Genomic DNA, 18,993 nt, shown 5'->3' with positions numbered 1-18,993 from the left:
GCATAATTTTGTCATAAAGACCCAGAATACAAATATACACAATCATAAATCAAAACAGAACCCTAGTTACTAAATAAAAGTACCTCTACACTTCAAGTGCCAACTCATGAAGAGTACTGAGAGTATCGTAGTGAGAAAGAAAGTCTCAGAAAACTCAAACAGAGCCCTGGGAGGAAAATGAGAAGTTGCTCTCGATCCCTCAAAAACAGGTGTTTTATACATATTTCTGCCTATTAAATAATAAAACTGTAAAATCTGCAATGCATGGTCATGGTTAGAGTGCAGTGGCAAATCAAAAACAATTTCCTTATAAAAGGCTCTTACCACTAGCCCATTTCATAGGGTAAGATAAATCTTATGATTGCTTCCTCTACAACTGTACCATGGAGATTTACAGCCCAGTATGAAACATTTTTCAACATTAGCCCATAGAATCATGTTCTTCTACACATCAATTCATTTGTTATGGTCACATACATCATTAAAATTACTAATCTGCACAAATAACTTGTCATACAAAATTGCACATCTGAAAAATCTTTGACAACCTCTCCCAAGAATAAAAGATTGAGTGGTCACTTTTGATATTCAAAATAGAACCCAAGAGAACATATGGAAAAACAGAGTTGTGTGGGGTCATCAGCGGAGAATGAAGAGGTGGATAAAGTTGGTGTGGGTGAGCAGCTTGTAAATAAGGATTCACACTCAAATGAAAAATATTCTTCGAAGCTAGTTGTGGGAGAGTGGGTTAATACTTGGGTTGGTTGGTAGTCCACCCCAAGTCATAATGTGACTCCACTTTGGGGTGTATGAGGTTTCTAAATTACATTGCACAAAATACACCCTAATGAGAAATGGTGATTGCAGCCAATGTGTGTTTTGCTGCTTCTTCAGGGCCATCAAACTAAAAAAACCTTCTGCTGAATTTCCTCACTTAAGACTTCTGTTTAGAGTATTCACATACCTACTCAAAATAATTTATTCACAGATTCTTCCCATTTGCTAAATTAGATTAGGAACCTTACTCTTTCAGACCTAACTCTTCAAACCTAGAGTTCAAGACGGCACATCAACCAGAAAACGTCTTTTAACTGAACATACAAACAGCTCCAATAGAGCCGCCCTGTGGGAGCAGTTTTGGTGTGCCCCTACTGCAAACAATCCAACAGTACCACTCTTAGCTCGAATCCAGGATCAAAAAACCCTTCTACACCTGTGCAGAGCCTACACACCCACCCCAGAGGTGGGCCGTGGGAAATGAGCAACCTCTCCTCTGTGGTGACTTCAAACCATTTCTGCAAAAAGATCCTCTCCCACTTGGATTGGTGCCTGTCCTATTGGGGGAACACAGAAGGGGCATATCCAGGTGTCCGCTAGCATTTGCCTGTGGCATGGCAGGCCTCTTTGAAGTTAATCAAGTTCCTGGGCACAGAGTAGATGGTCATCCTGCCAGAGGAACGGAAATACCTTCCTACACCAAAAGCCTTTGTCCTGCTCTGGGAGCAGTTTTCACATCTCATCAACATTGCTATTCAGCTGCCCGGTGACAGCTGTACTCGGTGACATAGTGGATACTAAAGTCCACCTTTGACACTTTGTACTATATAATACTATATAACAAGAACTATAGGTAAGTTATATATTCTTGTTAGATGTGCACAAATTCAACATGTTTTTACTGGTTACAGCATATACACTGGGCACTGGACATCAGTGTCCCAGAATGCAGAGTCCAAAAACCAGCAATAAGACATAGCAAAATGTGTGAGTGACCACTGAAAAGGGGGTATTTTCCTACACTAAAAATCTTTGAGCTTTGGAACTTTACCACTAGTCTCTCATTGCATTTGTTCTTCTGGATGTTTCTCAACAGGTTAGGTAGCTTTTAAGGAAAAGTCTCAATTGGTATGGATGAACCCTCTTCTCACAGGTTTCTGTGATGCAGAGAACATCCAGGTTGAGGTCAGGTAGTTGATGTTGTGCATGGATTCTGTTTTCCCTTAATTAACTTGAGGTGAAGAGGAATGAGTTGTCTGTGGAGAGAAGGGACTATGGTAGGTGTGAAATCTGAAGTCTTACATTGTCAGGGATTAGCTGATCTCTTTGACAATCACTCTGTCTTTTATGACAATTGGCAGGGTACCCTAAGACCTATAGGTCATAGTTTTGCTAGTTGCTGAGGTGATTGCCATGACTTTTCTGCCTGCAGATGGATTGATCATAGAAGGACAGGTGATCAGTCTTGCAGTTGCCCTCTGAGCTTAATGTATTCAGTTTTCAAAGCTATAAACAAACCTCTTCAGGATCCAAAGTTGCAGGCACAAAAAAAATTGGCATCACCCTTTTGCCATGTTTCCTTTGAAATCTTGTGATTTGTGGACTTTTGATAGCTGATATTGATTCCCTTTTGTCTACTTGGGCCTACTAAGGTGGTCCCACATTGCATGTGATCTTTCATAACGACAGAAACAGTTTTTGTTACTTGATTGAGATATTTAGTAATCCTGCAAATCTTGTGTGAAGACGGTATGAACGTTTTAGACTGCTTAAATGCTCCTGAAGGGAAGCATTTCCCTCTCACATCTGTTTTTTTGTACGTCTTTTAGGATGCACTTCGATTTATTTTTGAAACCTTTTTAAAGGCATTTAGTGTTGAGCAGTATAGAGTTTTGTTGCTTAACTGGACCTTCTAGATAATGCAGATGTGTACTTTAGAGTTAGTTCTTTTTTAACGGTGGGGGTTACAGCATATAAATGTATAGAAGAATAACTGTCTTTAAGTATTGTGTTTCAATGTTCTATGTCTGATAAGTCAGATGGACTCTTAAAGGCTTTCGATACTAGAACTGTTGGTTGCTGGTGGGTTCCCTTGTCTTTTATGTAATTGTTATTTTATGTATTTGATATTTAAAAACTGTACATTGTGTAAGTATGTTATCATGCTCCCTGGAATTGTATTTCATTGTTTCATGTGTCATGTATTTTATGAATTAACTTTCATGATTTTTCTTAAAATAGAATAAAGGTTCTTCAAACTGAAACGCTCACATCTGGAGCACACCTAATAAACTGGAGCTTAACAAGAGCAACGTAGAACCCCACACTGGTCTTAAATGTCAGAAGTAAAAACAGACTGTTTTTCAAAATTAGATGCTTATTTTAACACTGTGCAATCAGTTGAGAATGTGGGAAAAATTAAGCCATGTTGCACAGTGAATAAATCTAAAATGTAAACAGTGTATACACTTCTATTTAATAAAGGTAACTTGAACATAAATATTATCTTGCACATGAGTGGGGCACGCTTTTAAAAGTATGACGTTTTCTAAAGACTCTTTTTTGCTAATCCCAGTTACAAAATACATGTATGTTTAAATAACTAAAATAAACATTCTTAGTTACAATTCATATTAATTTTAAGAAATGCTAAGGTGACTCTTATAAGTTTTCACATTTTCTGTTCTCAAAGAAGCCAGTCTATTATGGCCCTTGTGGCTCAAAGATTATTAAATATTTTCAAACCTTATTTTTTTCTGGGAGAAGAGAGCAATTGCCTCCGACCAATGATTTTCCTGGTTAAAGGTCTTCCTATTACACATAAATCTCTTCTGCTTGCCACAAGGATCTCTTACACCAACCTCCATTGAGGTGAGAGGCCACTGCAAACTTAGCAGACCCGTTAATGATGGGGAAGAGGTAGCTGAGATCCAGCAAGGGCTACAGTGGGCTGGTTTTAGGAAGGATTAGATACAAGACAGAGCAAAATCTAGGCCACAGACAGCTCTCCCATTTTGGGCAACTAAAAGATAAGGCATTGCAGGCTAGTTTCCGTAATAAGGGATCCAGGAAGTGGATCACAGTGCTATTAAAGACTGTATGGAGAAGACAAGGAATCAAGCTGAGCTTGCTTAGCAAATTTTATTCATCACAGATTGGTTCATGGTAAAAACATTTCTTGAAGGACTCTGAAGTAGAACAGATCACTGGCACAGGAAAATGTTAAAGACTGCCACTGTAAATTGGCAGAACTCCCCACATGCATGCTGAAGGACTATTTGGGGTGTCTCTTGCTTTCTCTTGAATCTCTGGAACTGTAAGGCTTCTCTGAGGGCCAATCACAGTAGTATTTTGCTGACCCTTCAAAGACAAAGGGGCAGAGTACCTGACCAGCAGAAGAATGTCCGCCATTTTGGAACTTCTTTCTCTGGGCATGATAAAGTGTGGAAGATCCTAAGAACAGAAAGAGTTACATCTGCCTGGAAGGAAGCCAGAAGGCCTACAGGTAATTGGCTTTTTGGCTATGGAATAGGAAAAGTGAGAGTAAACTTTCTCCAACTTGAACCCTTGGCCATTTGTCAAAGAGTACTTTTTGAACACTAATCAAGAAGGTTTGGAAACAGCCTTGAAGGATTTGGAAAATGTCTTTCATCAACTACTACTGAAATAAGGATATCTGCTGTAAGCAAAGGAAATTACTTTTAAAAGTGTTGAAAGTGAATGCACTGCTCTAGCCTGATGCTAGTTTTGTGAACCATACGAACTCCTTGGTATGCTTAATTTTTAACTTCCAACAATTCCTTTTGACTAAAGAAAATACCAATCATTTTTATTACTTACTGGTCCCTACATCAGATTCATTACATTTGTGATTTTATTTTTTACATTCTGTTCTTACTTACTAAAATGGAATTAAACCTACTTTGTTTCTTAACCGTAATGTTGTTTTAACATTGCTGTGAATGTAGCACATGCAGTTCTCCCTAAGGAAGATCTTTCTAATTGTGCCAAGCTACTCAAGGTAAACATGGGATTCCTCACAAAAATGATTATTAGGAACATGATTGTCTTGACTGTGTGTGATCTTCTTAGCTGCTTCTCATATCACAACTAAAGCCACACTCACTCTAGTTAAATAAATTAGGGCTTGATTTAGAGTTTGGCGGATGGGGTTACTCCGTCACAAACGTGATGGATATCCCCCCTGCCATATTACAATTCCATTATAGCCTATGGAACTTGTAATATGGCGGCCGAGATATCTGTCACATTTGTGATGGAGTAACCCCTTCGCCAAACTCTAAATCAGGCATTTAGTTTCCAAGTTTTGTCAAAGATAAGGAGATATATCGCACCTACCTTTGTTAATACATATTTCATCCTCTGTATTGCTTGAAGTCTCTTCTGTCTCACTTATGCGATATAAATCATCAAATTCTCCCCACCGTATCATTCCACTGGAAAAAAAAAAAGGATGTAATTATAAAAAGGTTGATTTGAAAGACTTATATCCAACTCACTCTTATGAAACCAAAATGAATCCAGTATAATTGTATTGATTTTTAATCAAGAATATGCTTAAAGCCCCATAACGCTCAAACCACCTCTTGTTGGCACCAAGATCTGAACATTACAGGAGGGTAGACGTAGTACATCCTCTATCTGTTGCTGCACCTGTGTGAGCTTGTCAGGCAAGATCCATGGATATGTCCCTCTTTGTCCCTGGATGAAAAAGCATGAGTGAGTGGGTGCCTGATGATTGTCTACTTATTTCTTGTCAACTTAGACCAAATCACAGCTTTTGCTGTTGCTATAGTCCATAAGGAGCACAGATCCAATAATCAGCGGCAGTGGCTGCAACTCCCTAACATGCTAACTAAAGACATAACATGTTATTTAGACAAAACAATCTAGGAGGCACTTAACATAAAGAATAATAAATGAAGTATCTAGTCTTTAAAATGATTGGGCCATTATCATCTTATGTGGATTTTTCTTGCTTATTTCTTGATATCAACATCATTTCAAAAAAACAACTGACATGCTATATATGCATGTACTGGTACCTATTGATCATTATTCTAGCCAAGAAACAAACAAGTGCTATGCATATTAGGGGCCTGGAATGATGAAGAATTGTGTACATTTTTGGGAGGGTGGTTCGGGCTTGGCAGTGAGAGGTTTCAAGGCAGTAGCTCATTTGGCTGGAGAAAAGGGACAACCTATAGGTGGCAGAAACATGGAACATTCATCATACTGCATTCAGTACTCACAATTTTCACACAAGACATTCCGAAGTAGGTTCAAGTTCATTCAGTTGTGGCTAGAGATGAAACATCAAGTATATTAATAAACAAATATATGTATGAAACCCCATGTTCCGATTTTGCAAGCACAGATATTTTGGCCTTGAACCCTCCTGGTTTGTTTTTTACCTCTGGTGAAATTTGAAGCTTGCAGGACAGACTTCAGACCCTTTGAGCTCATTTTAACGTCAGTCTGGATTTCCAAAAGTTTTTAAGCCATGTTTGCCTTCATTTTGTAATGCAGAGCTGACACAAAATCTTTTTTGGGATTTACAATCCAACGCAAATTGTTATTTACATTGGTTTGTAAGAAAAAGTAATGCAAACCATGGTGAAGGGCTGCTTTATGCTACTCTGTGTCAAGGGGGCATCCCATGGGTGTGAGTGTTCCAGTGCAACCATCCATGGTCTATGATGGAAAAACCCAATATGCTAACAGTAGTAGGTATTAAAAGGAGAAATTCTTTTATGTCTCTTTTATTCCAACTTTGCATTTGTGCTACACTGTTAAGAACACATACAAAGGGGAAAAAAAATTACTATTTGTTTAGGCATAGTATTTTGTACTGGAAGAGTAGCCTTCCAGCGCAAAACCTATGCTAGACTTAGGCAAACAAACTTGCACCAAGGTGCGAAAGTGCATGTGTGGAGCTCGGCAGCCTGATTGTGCACCAGTGCTTGAGAAAGAGGAGAAAAGTGCCATGTGGCACTTTCCTGCTCTCTCCCTGTCACAAAAACGCAGTGCAGCAACTTTGGGTTATGCGCTGCATTATGTGAGAGGTACGTAAATCTTGGCCCTCGTGTCTTTCTCCTCCACTGTAAATCCCTGATAATGATACTGGCTTGACGTTAGGCAGCTCAGAAGAAAGTTAATTTGATTTAAGGAAAATGTAATCAGTGCATTTAAATTAGATATAGATGTCCTAAGAAATGCATGCCTTGTCATTTGGGTACTTGTATTACAAAAGTGCCAGAATATGCCTTTTACAATCAAGCTTTTCTTTTTTGTCTATTGCTAATTTTGACTTGCTAACTTGCTATTTGGCTGGGAAGATAGTGATTCTAGCACCGCAAACCCTTTGTTGATGCCATTTTCAGAGAAAAAATCACAAGCCTTCTTCTGCAGCCCTTTTTCCCCATTTTTTATTAAAAACAACGACATTTTCACTGTATTTTGGCTCATTTCTTGGTCTCCTTCAGGAAAACCCACATAGTCTGGGTACCTGTAGAATCCATAGGATGTTGGAAGAGAAGGACGCAAATTTGGCGTGGGTAGCTTATGTGGACAAAAAGTTATGAGGGTCTAAGAGCAAATAATAGCCAAAAGAAGGTCTGGCACCTGAGGGAGAATAGGCCTGAAGCGAAGGAGTTAAGGCATAGAAATCTGGGGCCTGGACATCTGTGAAAGAATATTAGGCCAACCGCTCCAGGTCCCAAATACCATGATTAACAATGCCTGTGGTTTCTTTTCCCCCGACTGCATAGTCAAACAATATCAGGACGGCAACATCCCAAAGAGAGGCTTTGGATGATAAGACAGAAGAGAGTGGCGTAGGAGGTGCAGTCTTTGGGATCATGGCTTTAACAGTTATGCATTGCCACCTAAAGTAAATTGTTAATTTTTACCCATTTTGTTCCTCTTTTAAAATGTTCCCTAGATTTCTGGTATTGCTACTATGTGCCAGAATGGAAATCCCAGACTGTACTGTTAAGAAAATCATGTATAGTTGGGCTATAATAACTGCATACAAACATATTCTATCTAAAACATCGGAGGTAATCAACATAGTATACTAGAGCAAATACACTCCAATAAGGACTGAGAAGAAGCTGCACAACATGTACATCGGAACCTTTCTACATAGTATCTCCAATGAGAGCGGGGTAGTTACCTGATGCTAGGTGGATCATAGTGTTAGATCCTTCTGCCTGCTTTCCCATTAGCATGTCAGAGCCCTCCATAATACTGTCCCCTTTGAGGGCGATGCAGTTGCCTCAGGCCTCACGGACCTGACTATTGATCTCTGCCCAGCTTCCACTGCATTGTGGGAAGGACTTAGACTGCCTTAAGTGTTTGGAGTATCATTTGCCTTGGGTTAGCATGCCTTTTTCATCTGAGTGGGGAGAGCTTGGATCACCTAAAGAAATTAAGGACTGCCTCGACTTGCTTTTGCAGGTTGAGCAGGGAGTGGGTTGCCGCCTTTCTTTCCAGCGTGGGAAGTGTTTCAACCATCTCAATAATCAATGTACTGCCACCTTGGTTCTGCAGGCAGGGTGGTGAATGGTTCCTCTAACTTCACAGGAGCCTTTATTTGTTCAGAGTTATCTCCCTGCCCTTGCTATGTTTGCAGAGGAGCTTTGCAAAAGGCAGTGGATATTTTATTCTTCAACTGGAGTAAGGGGCAGGTGAATTGATAATAGTGAGCATATGTCTTAAGTACCTCTTCACATACCCAGCTGTGAATGGAGGTGAACTGCACAAATTGAATGGTACTTTAGTAGATCTTATTTGTTTGATACCAAATGAACTGCACCATTTGTTTGCATTTTAGGCATACTTGTGGAACTCTACAAATGCAATTGAGAGAAATCTTCTTTGGACATATATTGCTGAATGTCATACGTGTATACAGAGTTACCTAGCTATCACAGTTTTTTTTAACAACTCCACATGTTATAATGGGCTGTATAAGTTGTTTTATCTAAACTATTTAACCTATATGATTTTCAATGCTACATTACTTGGGCACAATCACCAGATAATTTTTCCCTTCTTACATTCTACTGATTGCATTAAAGTAATTCATCAATATGTCCACTACTAGCATGTCTCTACCTCCTCTATTCTTGAATGAAACGGGAAAACCAATGCCAACATGGAAACAGTGGGTTAGGTTGTTTGAGTCTTACTTAGTACCTCTAGCGAAAGGGGCGGATGCGGGGGGGAGGCGGGCAATGTTTTTTCCTCAACATAAACAACATTTTTTGCTTTGTGACAGTTGCATACATGGCAGAAACATTCCTGAAGATTTATCTGAACATGTTATCTTTGATGAAGTTTGCGAAGAAATACAAATAGATGTTTATCAGCTTGCCTATAAGAAACTAGAAGAAAATGTTTCAGAAAAAAGTAATGTAGTGTTGAAGAGACACCATTTTTTGAAAAGTCATAAGGAAACAATGAAAGTGGTGCAAGTTACATTGCTGCTCCTAGGGGTTTGCCTGCTATGAGTAATTTTGGACCAACTAGTTAGATGCACAAATTATCGAACAGTACAAGAGCAACTCTTTTCTCAAAGTCCTGACTTATCTGAAACTGTTGGAATAGCTAAATTATTGAACACTGTTAGACCTGTTTGCCTTAGGGTGGTCCTGCCCAAGAGGTTTTGCCTACCCCTCCTGTTTTAGCTCATCTCAGTTTTGTTGCCCTTAGGACTATGTACACTTTACCACTGCTAATCAGTGCTAAAGTTAATCTGCTCTCTCTTTTAATCATTGTAGAATTGGCTTACATCCAATTGGCATCTTCAGTTTATTTGTTAGTTCCTATTTATGTGGTTCTACATGCACCCAAGGCCTATAAATTAGATGCTGGCAACCTTTTGCCAGGCCCAAACCTTCCTTTCAATAGATATGTCACCCCAGGGTAGGCCCTGAACAGGTCAGAGAGAAGAGTGCAGTAAATTTGACAAGCTGGGCATATACTTTTAAGTTTTACATGTCCTGGTAGTAAAACACTCCTAAACCTGTTTTTCATTACTGCAACACCTACCTCTCCCATGGGATAACATTGGGCTACAGTATTACACTTAATAAGTGATAACTTTAAATTGGGAGCAGGTAGACAGTTCAAGTTTGATGTCTGAAGATTTCTAATTAAAAGCACTCTTTAATGGTAAAGTCGGATTTTTTGTCACAATTCTGAAAATGTCACTTTTAGAAAGCTGTCATTTTTATGCCCCAAACATTTTGTGCCCGCTACCAGTAATCTGGGTTACATGACTAAGTGTAGTTCGCAGTTGTTCTGTGTGTATTGCTCCCAGACAGTGAGACAAAGAAAAGCAACGTGTTGGCAGGAGGGGACACTCTGAGTTGACTAGGAGGAGGAGCTGTTACCTACCACACTTGGATATATTTCACAAAAAGGTGCAACATTAGTCTGTTGTGACCCCCAGACAATCTGGGGCAAGGGCAGGGTTGCATGGAATTTCAAGCACCTCAGGATGTGGCATCCTTTAGAAGCTTCTCTTACTTCAAAGTGGAAGCCAGATATAAATTTAGGACATCAGATCCCAACTCTTCAATACACATGTGGACCTGCGGAAGACTCTAAAGAAGGACTTCTTTGATGCTATGCTGCAAGAAGAAATGCCACTCTGCTGCCCATGTGTGCTGCCCTGATGTCCTCCTGTCTGAGTGAGAAGGACTGCACTAGAAACCAGGACCACCAGAATGACTCCAAGAGCTAGTTGAATGGCCTCCTGATCAGAAGCCTGAGGGACAGAACAGGCTTCCTCCATCTTCAACTCAGCACGTGGACTCTGCCAGCTGTGAGCTCTACCCTCCTATGTGGTCCCACCCCAGTCCTGAACTCTTGGAAGTGGGTGGGAAGGTATTCTGCCAGTCCAACTGTGGTACCAGGAGGACACATCAGAGCCACTGCTCGACGCATCACCTCACCAAGACTCTGCATTGGAGCCGCTGCGCGACTCACCGCCTCTTCAAACTCTGCATCAGGACTGCTGTATGACCCATCCCCGGGGCAGTACTTCACATCACAGCCCTCCAGGAACCACCGCTGCATAATGCATCCTCAACACAGGCCTTCGCATGGTAAGCTCCTCCTCAATGACTTTCTTGATGATGGCGCATGACTCCGCATCACAAAGCGTGTTGCTCTTTCGGAACCAGCAGCTGTGCAACACATCCTGACACAGGGCTTTGCATCACAACCCAGTCATCTATGGTATGCACTTCAATACAGCAGGACCTTGCATCACAGCTTCAAGGTATAGATGTTGCACAACGCATCCTCAACACAGGACTCCACATCTCTCCGCAACTAGGATTTAAGGTACTTTTGTTCAGTGGGCCTACGTGGGTCCCTGTAGCCGACCCACGCTGCATTGTGATCAGCCTGAACTTGTCACTTTGTCCCAGTCTGGCATGAGCAGATAACCACAGGTGGCGTTTTGTGATTTTTGGCACTATTTACAATTAAATCTTTAAAATACATATCTCCGGTTGTACTGATTGGATTTTTTCATTTTGTCCTTAATTATTTATTAAATTGTACTTGATTTTTCTAAATGGGTGTGGGATTTTTCTTGTGTTGTATTTCATGTTATTACTGTTTAAATTGTTGCATACATACTTCACACATTGCCTCTGCAGTGAGCCTGACTGTGTTTGTGTCAAGCTGCCAGAGCATTAAGCAAATTTGAATTTGGGGTTTGCTTATGACTTCACCCTGACAAGGATTTTGGTTGCTGCTTGAGTAGGGCTTCTCCCCCATCAACCAGTAACCCAATTTCTTACAAACACACTGCAGCTTGTATTAAAGACATAAAGGAATCTGAATTAACTTTAAGATTAATATTAAGATTAATACTAATAAGTATGTGTAGAAGGTGCAATAAGAAAGGGCACTCTGCCAGTGTGTGTAGAGGTCAAAAAAGTAAAGTAAAACTGTACATGTAGTCAAACCCAATGATGAAGACAAAGAGAATTATGTATTTCAAGTCAACGCCAATGAAACTGATCATGTAACATACTCTTCAAGGGCGGGCGTGGCCCAACGCCATTGGGATTTCAGCCTCTTCGTGAGGCTTCCGCTCTACTCTCCTCGTCCTCGGGATTGTGACGTCAAAATCTGCCCCAAATCGCAACAGCTAGAAGCGGAAGGTGTGGAGACACCCCCCCCCCCGGCCGCTTCAACATGAGATCCGGCATCTTGGAGTCTTGTTTGTGGGCCCCGAATCAGTGAGAGGAGGTTTCATGACAGATCGTAAGATGGGGCCGCCATCTTCCATGCGCCCCTGTCGCAAGCATAGAGCGAGGGGAAAGCGCAGCCTGCACCGCGCTCGGTGCTAGATCTCCAGCCTTACGCGCCGGAGTCATCATCCAGGAACCACGGGCCCCCGAGGAGGACCAGAACCGGCTGACCCCGCCGCACCGAGGTGAGCTGTGCGTGCCTCTGGCTCCCCGCGGGAAGAGGGAAAGCGGAGCGCCGGCTACCAGATCGGGGGCCGGGAACGAAGCGGGCGAGGCCCCCCGACCTGGGGCCCTGGAAAATTGACTCTGAGGGCCCTCGTTCGTGGACCCAGCGAATCACCATTGGGGGCACCTGAAAATAATGCAACACAAACGTGACACCAGGGTGAAGCCCCTGGTAGTAAAGGGAAACACCCCCAGCACTGAGAATCACCTTGGGGAAATAAAGTGATTCAGATCCCAGCAGGGACTACTTCCAAAACTCTGCGCAGAGAGGGGGGCACCAGGACCAAAAAAGAGCTAAAGTGACCCACTCAGTTCTTTTCTGACCCCCAACTGTAGCTTGTGGGTTTTGAAAGTGACTCCAAACCTTGCCCCATCTCTTGGGCAAATAACAGCGACCTGCGGAGAAACCAGCTACATTGGGCACACCTATGGCTCTGCAAAATGGGCCAACGCCGCGACACGGATTGCCCCCATAGACCAGTAATAGTCAGATTGCTTTAATACAAAGACAGGGGCTACCTACTAAGTCAAAGTAGGAAGAACGGAGATTGCATGCTTGACGACCACGTGATCCATATCATTCCTGATTTCTCTAAAGAAGTGCAGAAGCAGAGAGCCTCCTTTAGGGAAGCCAAACAAAAACTCTGCAAGACGGGGGTCCAGTATGGGATGATGTTCCCGGACAGGTTAAGAATAATAACCAAATCTGGCGCACAATTCTTCGGCACGGCAGAGGAAACCTGGCGTTGGATCGATGCACAGACAACAGGAGACCGAGACCACAGTCCTGATAATCTCTGCTCGGACCGCAAGGGGAAAAACAAACAGAATAAATCCAGTAGACTGAGCAGCCCGTCCCCATTGGAAATTCTGAAAGAAAGACAAAAAGCTATGGAAGCAGCTGCTTCCTTAAGCGGCTCCGATCATGGATCCCCTAAACAATCTCAGGACGACCTAGAACATTCTGAATCAGAGCAAGAATCTGAATTCTGGCACACATCCGATAAACAGGGTCCAGATGTGACACCCGGGGACCTCGGATAACATCATCTGATGGAATGTCAGATAGTCACGGCCGTGGGGGCACGGGAACCTGAGGAGAAAGACGTGCCACGCCCGTAACCAAGTCAATGAACGCTGACATCCCTGCGGTGTAACCCAGCAGCCTGAATCCAACTGAACATAATACAGATTTGGGACTATGAAATCTCAGTGTGATAGACTCCCGAGGGACGGGGAGAGGATGCCATGCTATGCTCTCGGATCTACCTCAGAGCACCCCCCACATTGATAAACTGGTTAAAGTTTTTTCACTAGTTTGGGCGAGAGAGGTTTCTACTTTTGTCCTGGGGTTGCGGAGTTGGGTAATTACTAAGAAGAAGGAGTTACCCATGGATACCATTAACAGGATGGGGGGGTTTGTGAGCCTCTACCTCCTGGGGCTCGCCCGAAACCAGGGGGGGGGGGGAATCATACAAGTTCCTCACGTGGAACATCGGGGGCATGCACTCAATGGTTAAGAGATATCAAGTTTTTTCATACCTACAGAGGAGGGGAATTCAGATAGCCATGCTCCTAGAAAGCCATTTAACACAGACAGAGGGTAGAGCTCTACAGTAAAGATGGAGAAACCAGGCATATTATACCTCCTATTCCGCATGCTCGAGAGGTGCCCTGATTTGGATCCGAGCGGGAGTCCCTTTCCAAATGACAGATAACTTTATAGATCCCGAAGGGCGATTTGTGCCAATCAAGGCCAGATTAGAGGGCAGGGATTTGGCTCTGATTAATGTATACGCACCCAACACTGATCAGGGAGAGTTTCTTGCACGACTAACTACTTTACTAGCCCCTTACCTACAATCCTCAGTGATACTGGGAGGGGATTTCAAATGCGTGGAAGACCCTAATATGGACAGATCACACACTCCTTTACACAACTCCCCTCTGGTGAGAACAGCTCGACAATTCACTACATGGCAAACGAATTGGGGTCTAGTTGATGCCTGGCGTAGATTGCACCCCACTATTAGAGACTACTCTTTTTTCTCGCATTTACATGAACTACACGTTAGATTGGACGCATTCCTCTGCTCACCAGATGTATACTCGCAAGTTCCAGACACGGAATATCTGTCCCGCACAATTTCTGATCACAACCCTCTTTTGCTGACCCTGAAATGGGGGTCCATTGTTCCTCGTATCCCCACGTGGAGGCTCAAACCCGAACTCCTAGAAGATGTCCCCTTTCGTACTGAGCTACGCCAAAGCGTGGTGCAGTACTTTGAGGACAACAATACAACCACTACTAGCCCTCTGGTGGAGTGGGATGCCTTTAAGGTGGTGATGCGCGGGAGATGTATAGCGGGGACGGTGGATGTGCGCAGGACTCTACTGTGAGACATGGAACGGGCTGAAGACAAACTACGGGAGGCGGAGAAAAACAGACCTGGGAATCCTCAATTACAAAACACAGTGCAAGACCTTAGGACTGAGGTAACTCATTGCACTGAACGCCTTCGATGCATTGATTACAAAAATTACCTCACCCGGGCACATGGAGAAAGGGATAAGGCAGGCCGTTTACTCGCATGGCTTGTCTCACAATCCGTTAGATCCCCCCCATTATGGACTTAACCACGGACCTAGGGACCCACCTATACGAACCAGAACAGATTAACTTTCAGTTTATGTCATTTTATGAGGGTTTATACAAAAAAAGACTCAATCACATTGGAGAACAAACTGAAGACTATTTAACAGAACTGCATTCAAAACCATTGGAGCCTGAACTTACAGAACCATTAGAAGGGAACATCACACTAGCCGAAATCAGTGAGGCCATGAAAGGACTGGGCAGAGGAAAACCGCCTGGCACAGATGGGTTCCCCATCGAATTTTATGCTACCTTTGCAGACATACTTTCCCCGAGGTTAGAAAATATATATAAAATCTCTAAAGACCAGGGCTTACTGCCGGAATCCACCCGCGAGGCAGTCATAGTTCCCCTTCTCAAACCGGGCAAGGACCCAACAAAGGTGGGAGCTTATAGACCTCTATCCATGCTGAACCTTGACTATAAAATCCTCCTGGCAACCAGACTTCTCCCGCTGACATCCTCCTTGATAAACCCAGACCAGGCAGGGTTCATACCATGGCGAAGTACAGCTGGAAACATCCGTAGACTAATAGCCATCATGAGAGACCTGGCCCCCAATGCCACAGCTTCAGGTGTCTTAGCAGTGGACATAGAAAAGCTTTTAATAGCTTGGATTGGGTGTTCCTTTATACAGTAATGTCCAAACTTGGACTTGGACCTGAGTACGTCTCTTGGGTAAAATGACTCTATACCAATCCCACGGCCAGAGTCCGCACAGGTCACACAATATCCAACAGGTATGGAGTTGAGCGTGGAACGAGACAGGGTTGACCTCTGTCTCCTCTTCTGTTTGCCTTGGCAATGGAGCCACTAGCTGCTGCAGCCAGGGCGGGAGTGGGGGGCCCGGGTATCCTGGCAGTAGGAGAGAGACACCATATAGCCCTCTATGCAGACGATCTTTTAATATTCCTGGAAGACATCCAGAGAGATTTACCCCTAGTACAACTAATGCTTTACCGGAGTGAAAGTTTACCACAACTCCCTGGACATCCTAGATGGTAATATCAGGAGCACAATGCGCTCCATAAAAACCTGTATGGCATTCTGGCAGACACTACCATTATTGATAGCTGGGCGGATAGCGATCCTCAAAATGATTGTATTGCCGAGATTGCTATACCATTTCTCAGTGCTGCCGATCTGGATTCCTAGGGCCATCTTTAAAGAACTGGACACCATGGTAATTTCATTCATATGGGGAAGAGGTAGGAGGAGGGTTGCCCTGACAAAGCTCCAAAGACAACCCACCGATGGAGGCATGGCAGTTCCTGACTTCGAGACCTACTACTTAGCAGCACAACTTCAGTGGTTGGTGCATTGGTTCTCGGACAGATTAAATGCAAAAACGAATGCTAGGGCATCCACCCCACAGGAAAGTAGGCTGCAATACTCTTGAGAAACCCTGGTGACGGGAAACAGGATTCTCCAGAACTAAAGATCCTGAATCAGTGTTGGAAGAATATTTTGCGCAGGATCAAGGTGGAGACTCCTTACTCTACAGAGCTTACCCTTCTATCTTTACAGGCAATACCACAGGGGGGCACTCGGATTGATCTTGGGGAATGGATGGAAGCCGGGATTAACACGGTGGGCTCCCTCTTTAGGGATAGCAAACTGATGTCCTTCGAGACACTTAGGAAGGAATTTGACATTCCAGCAGGACACTTCTTAATGTATGGGGCATTAAAGGCCAACATACGAAAGCACTGGCAAGGGAAAGGGACAGAGCCCCCCTCTCAGGCGATCTGTACATATCTGACTTCCCCAAACGACAAATCTAAGGTAGTTTCAATACTCTATGGGCTGATGAGAACGGACAGTATAACGCCTTTGATCTCCCTCAAACAAACATGGAAAAAAGATCTCAACCGGGATATCCCAGAAGAAGAATAGGGACCCATCTTGAGGAACCTTCCCAAAGCGACTCGAAACGCTTGATTTAAACTTATAAACTTTTACGTGCAGCACCAAGCTTACCTGACCCCAGGCCGCATAAACAAATACTTTGGTAAGGTAACAGAGTGTTGCCCGAGATGTGGGTTGATCAGCTCTGAGCTCAGCCACATGTTCTGGGAATGTCCCACGCTAGAACCCTTTTGGTCAGAGGTGTGCTGGACCTTGGCGCATCTCCCGAGTAAGGAAGTAACCTGCTCCATGGCTAATTGTCTCTCACACGCCTTTACTCACTTGGCCAAACACAAAATCACAGATAGATTACAGGACTTGGCCTTATCTCTGGCTAACAGGGAGATTGCATCTAATTGGAAAAATCCCAGGGGCCCCAGGGTACCAACATGGAAGAGTGAACTACTTAAATGGGCAAACGCGGAGGGAATACTTCTCCAGCGTGAATCCAGGAGAAGGATTAGTCCACCTGAAGTGGCAAAGGGTTGGGAAGTAATAATGGACACACTTAGAGCAGATACCGCACCCTAAGGTTCCCATGGATGGTAATACCACCGGCGGGATTTACACGGTGGAAGGGGTCATGGCAATCAGCCACTAATTAGAACCCGGAACTCATATCCAAGAATTAAGACGGAGGAGTAGTAGACCACACTCAACCCAAAATATCAAACCACACTTAAGCATTACATGAGACACTTCGGGAACAATACCAACATCTGAACAAGGGTTCTCGGAAGAGAGGGATAGGGACGGACTGGGAGGGGGGATTGTTCGTATTGATATTAGTATTAATCTTGTTTGAATACTTAGATAATGTCAAGCCAGAATATATGATAGAGTTGTTCTACTGATAAAATGTTAATAAGAACTTCCTCGGAGAGGGAACTTATGTATGAGAAATAATGACTATGTAAAACTCTCAATAAAATCTGGTTTAAAAAAAAAAAATGTAACATACTCTTCATGAGGGATTCATCTCAATGTGGTTACCTTTAAGGTATCTGCAGATTCCTTCTCCCCCTACACCTTCATAAACAAAGATACATTTAAGGACACATTTAGAAATTGGGATTTCACTTTAAATATCAATACAGGTGAATATAACCATGACCTCATTCCCTCATTATAGCCACAAAGGATGATGGCAGCAAAATACATCCATGTTTACTTAAGAAGTCAAAATGGTAATATCTGAGTGGACAGACTTTCTCTATTCAAAATACATGAACTATTAAGCCTCATTCCTTATGTTATGTTTGTAAATGTACTTAAAATTTCCTCTAAGTACCATCAAGTTGCTCTTCATCATGAATCCAAACAACTTTCATCGTTCATTACCCCTTTTGGAACTTTAAGGTTCTGTAGCATGTCTTTTTAATCTGACATCTGCAGCAGCAGTGTTTCAAATAAAAAACACAAGAGATTCTTCAAGGGCTAAACAAAGGTGTATGCTTCCAAGATGACTTCCTCATCTATGGTCTAGCAGAAATGGTACACGATGAGTGTTAGACTTGGCATCCTTGGTGTGGTCTCCCCTAACTTTTTGCCTCTGTTTCCCAGGTTGTTGATGTGTACTAGACTCTGCTTTGGCTGTTTTTGTTACTCTTGGCACTGTACCACTGCTATCTAGTGCTAAAGTGCAAGTGCTCCTATATAAAATGTGTATGTAATTGACTTTCCATGATTTGCATATTTGATTTACTGGTAAGTCCCTAGTACAGTGCACTAGAGGTGCCCAGGGCCTGTAAATCAAATGCTACTAGTGGGCCTGCAGCACTGGTTGTGCCACCCACATTAGTAGCCCTGTAAACATGGTTCAGGTCTGCCACTGCAGTGTCTGTGTGTGCAGTTTTAAACTGCCAATTTGACATGGCAAGTGTACCCACTTGCCATGCCTAAACCTTCCATTTTGGTATGGGTAGGCCGTAGGTAGCCCCATGAGTATGGTGCAGTGTATGGTTAAGGTAGGACATATGTGTTTTATATGTCCTGACAGTGAAATGCTGCCACATTCGGGTTTCACTGTTACAAGGCATGTCTCTCTCATAGGTTAACATGGGGGCTGCCTTTAAATATGATTAAAGCATAGATTCCCTTTGGGAGCAGATAGACGTCTGGAGTTTG

At 43.0% G+C, this 18,993-nt stretch overlaps 1 protein-coding gene and 1 long non-coding RNA gene across 2 annotated transcripts in view; one reads left to right on the top strand and one right to left on the bottom strand.

Annotated features, from left to right (window-relative positions):
* RASSF6 (Ras association domain family member 6) overlaps positions 1–18,993 on the bottom strand; it is a 208,548-nt gene that overhangs the window by 62,062 nt on the left and 127,493 nt on the right. Inside the window, exon 5 of the mRNA XM_069230302.1 lies at positions 5,137–5,234. Within this exon, the coding sequence (XP_069086403.1) occupies positions 5,137–5,234 (98 nt within the window). The remainder of the gene's footprint in view (positions 1–5,136; positions 5,235–18,993) is intronic.
* The window catches only part of LOC138291215 (uncharacterized), a 60,778-nt gene that overhangs the window by 33,481 nt on the left and 8,304 nt on the right, over positions 1–18,993 (top strand). The gene's annotated exons all lie outside the window — the stretch shown is intronic.

This window comes from Pleurodeles waltl, chromosome 1_1 (genome assembly GCF_031143425.1).
Source record: "Pleurodeles waltl isolate 20211129_DDA chromosome 1_1, aPleWal1.hap1.20221129, whole genome shotgun sequence".
NCBI lineage: Eukaryota > Metazoa > Chordata > Amphibia > Caudata > Salamandridae > Pleurodeles > Pleurodeles waltl.
Note: the sequence above shows the minus strand (reverse complement) of the source record. Positions and strands in the feature narration are given on the sequence as shown.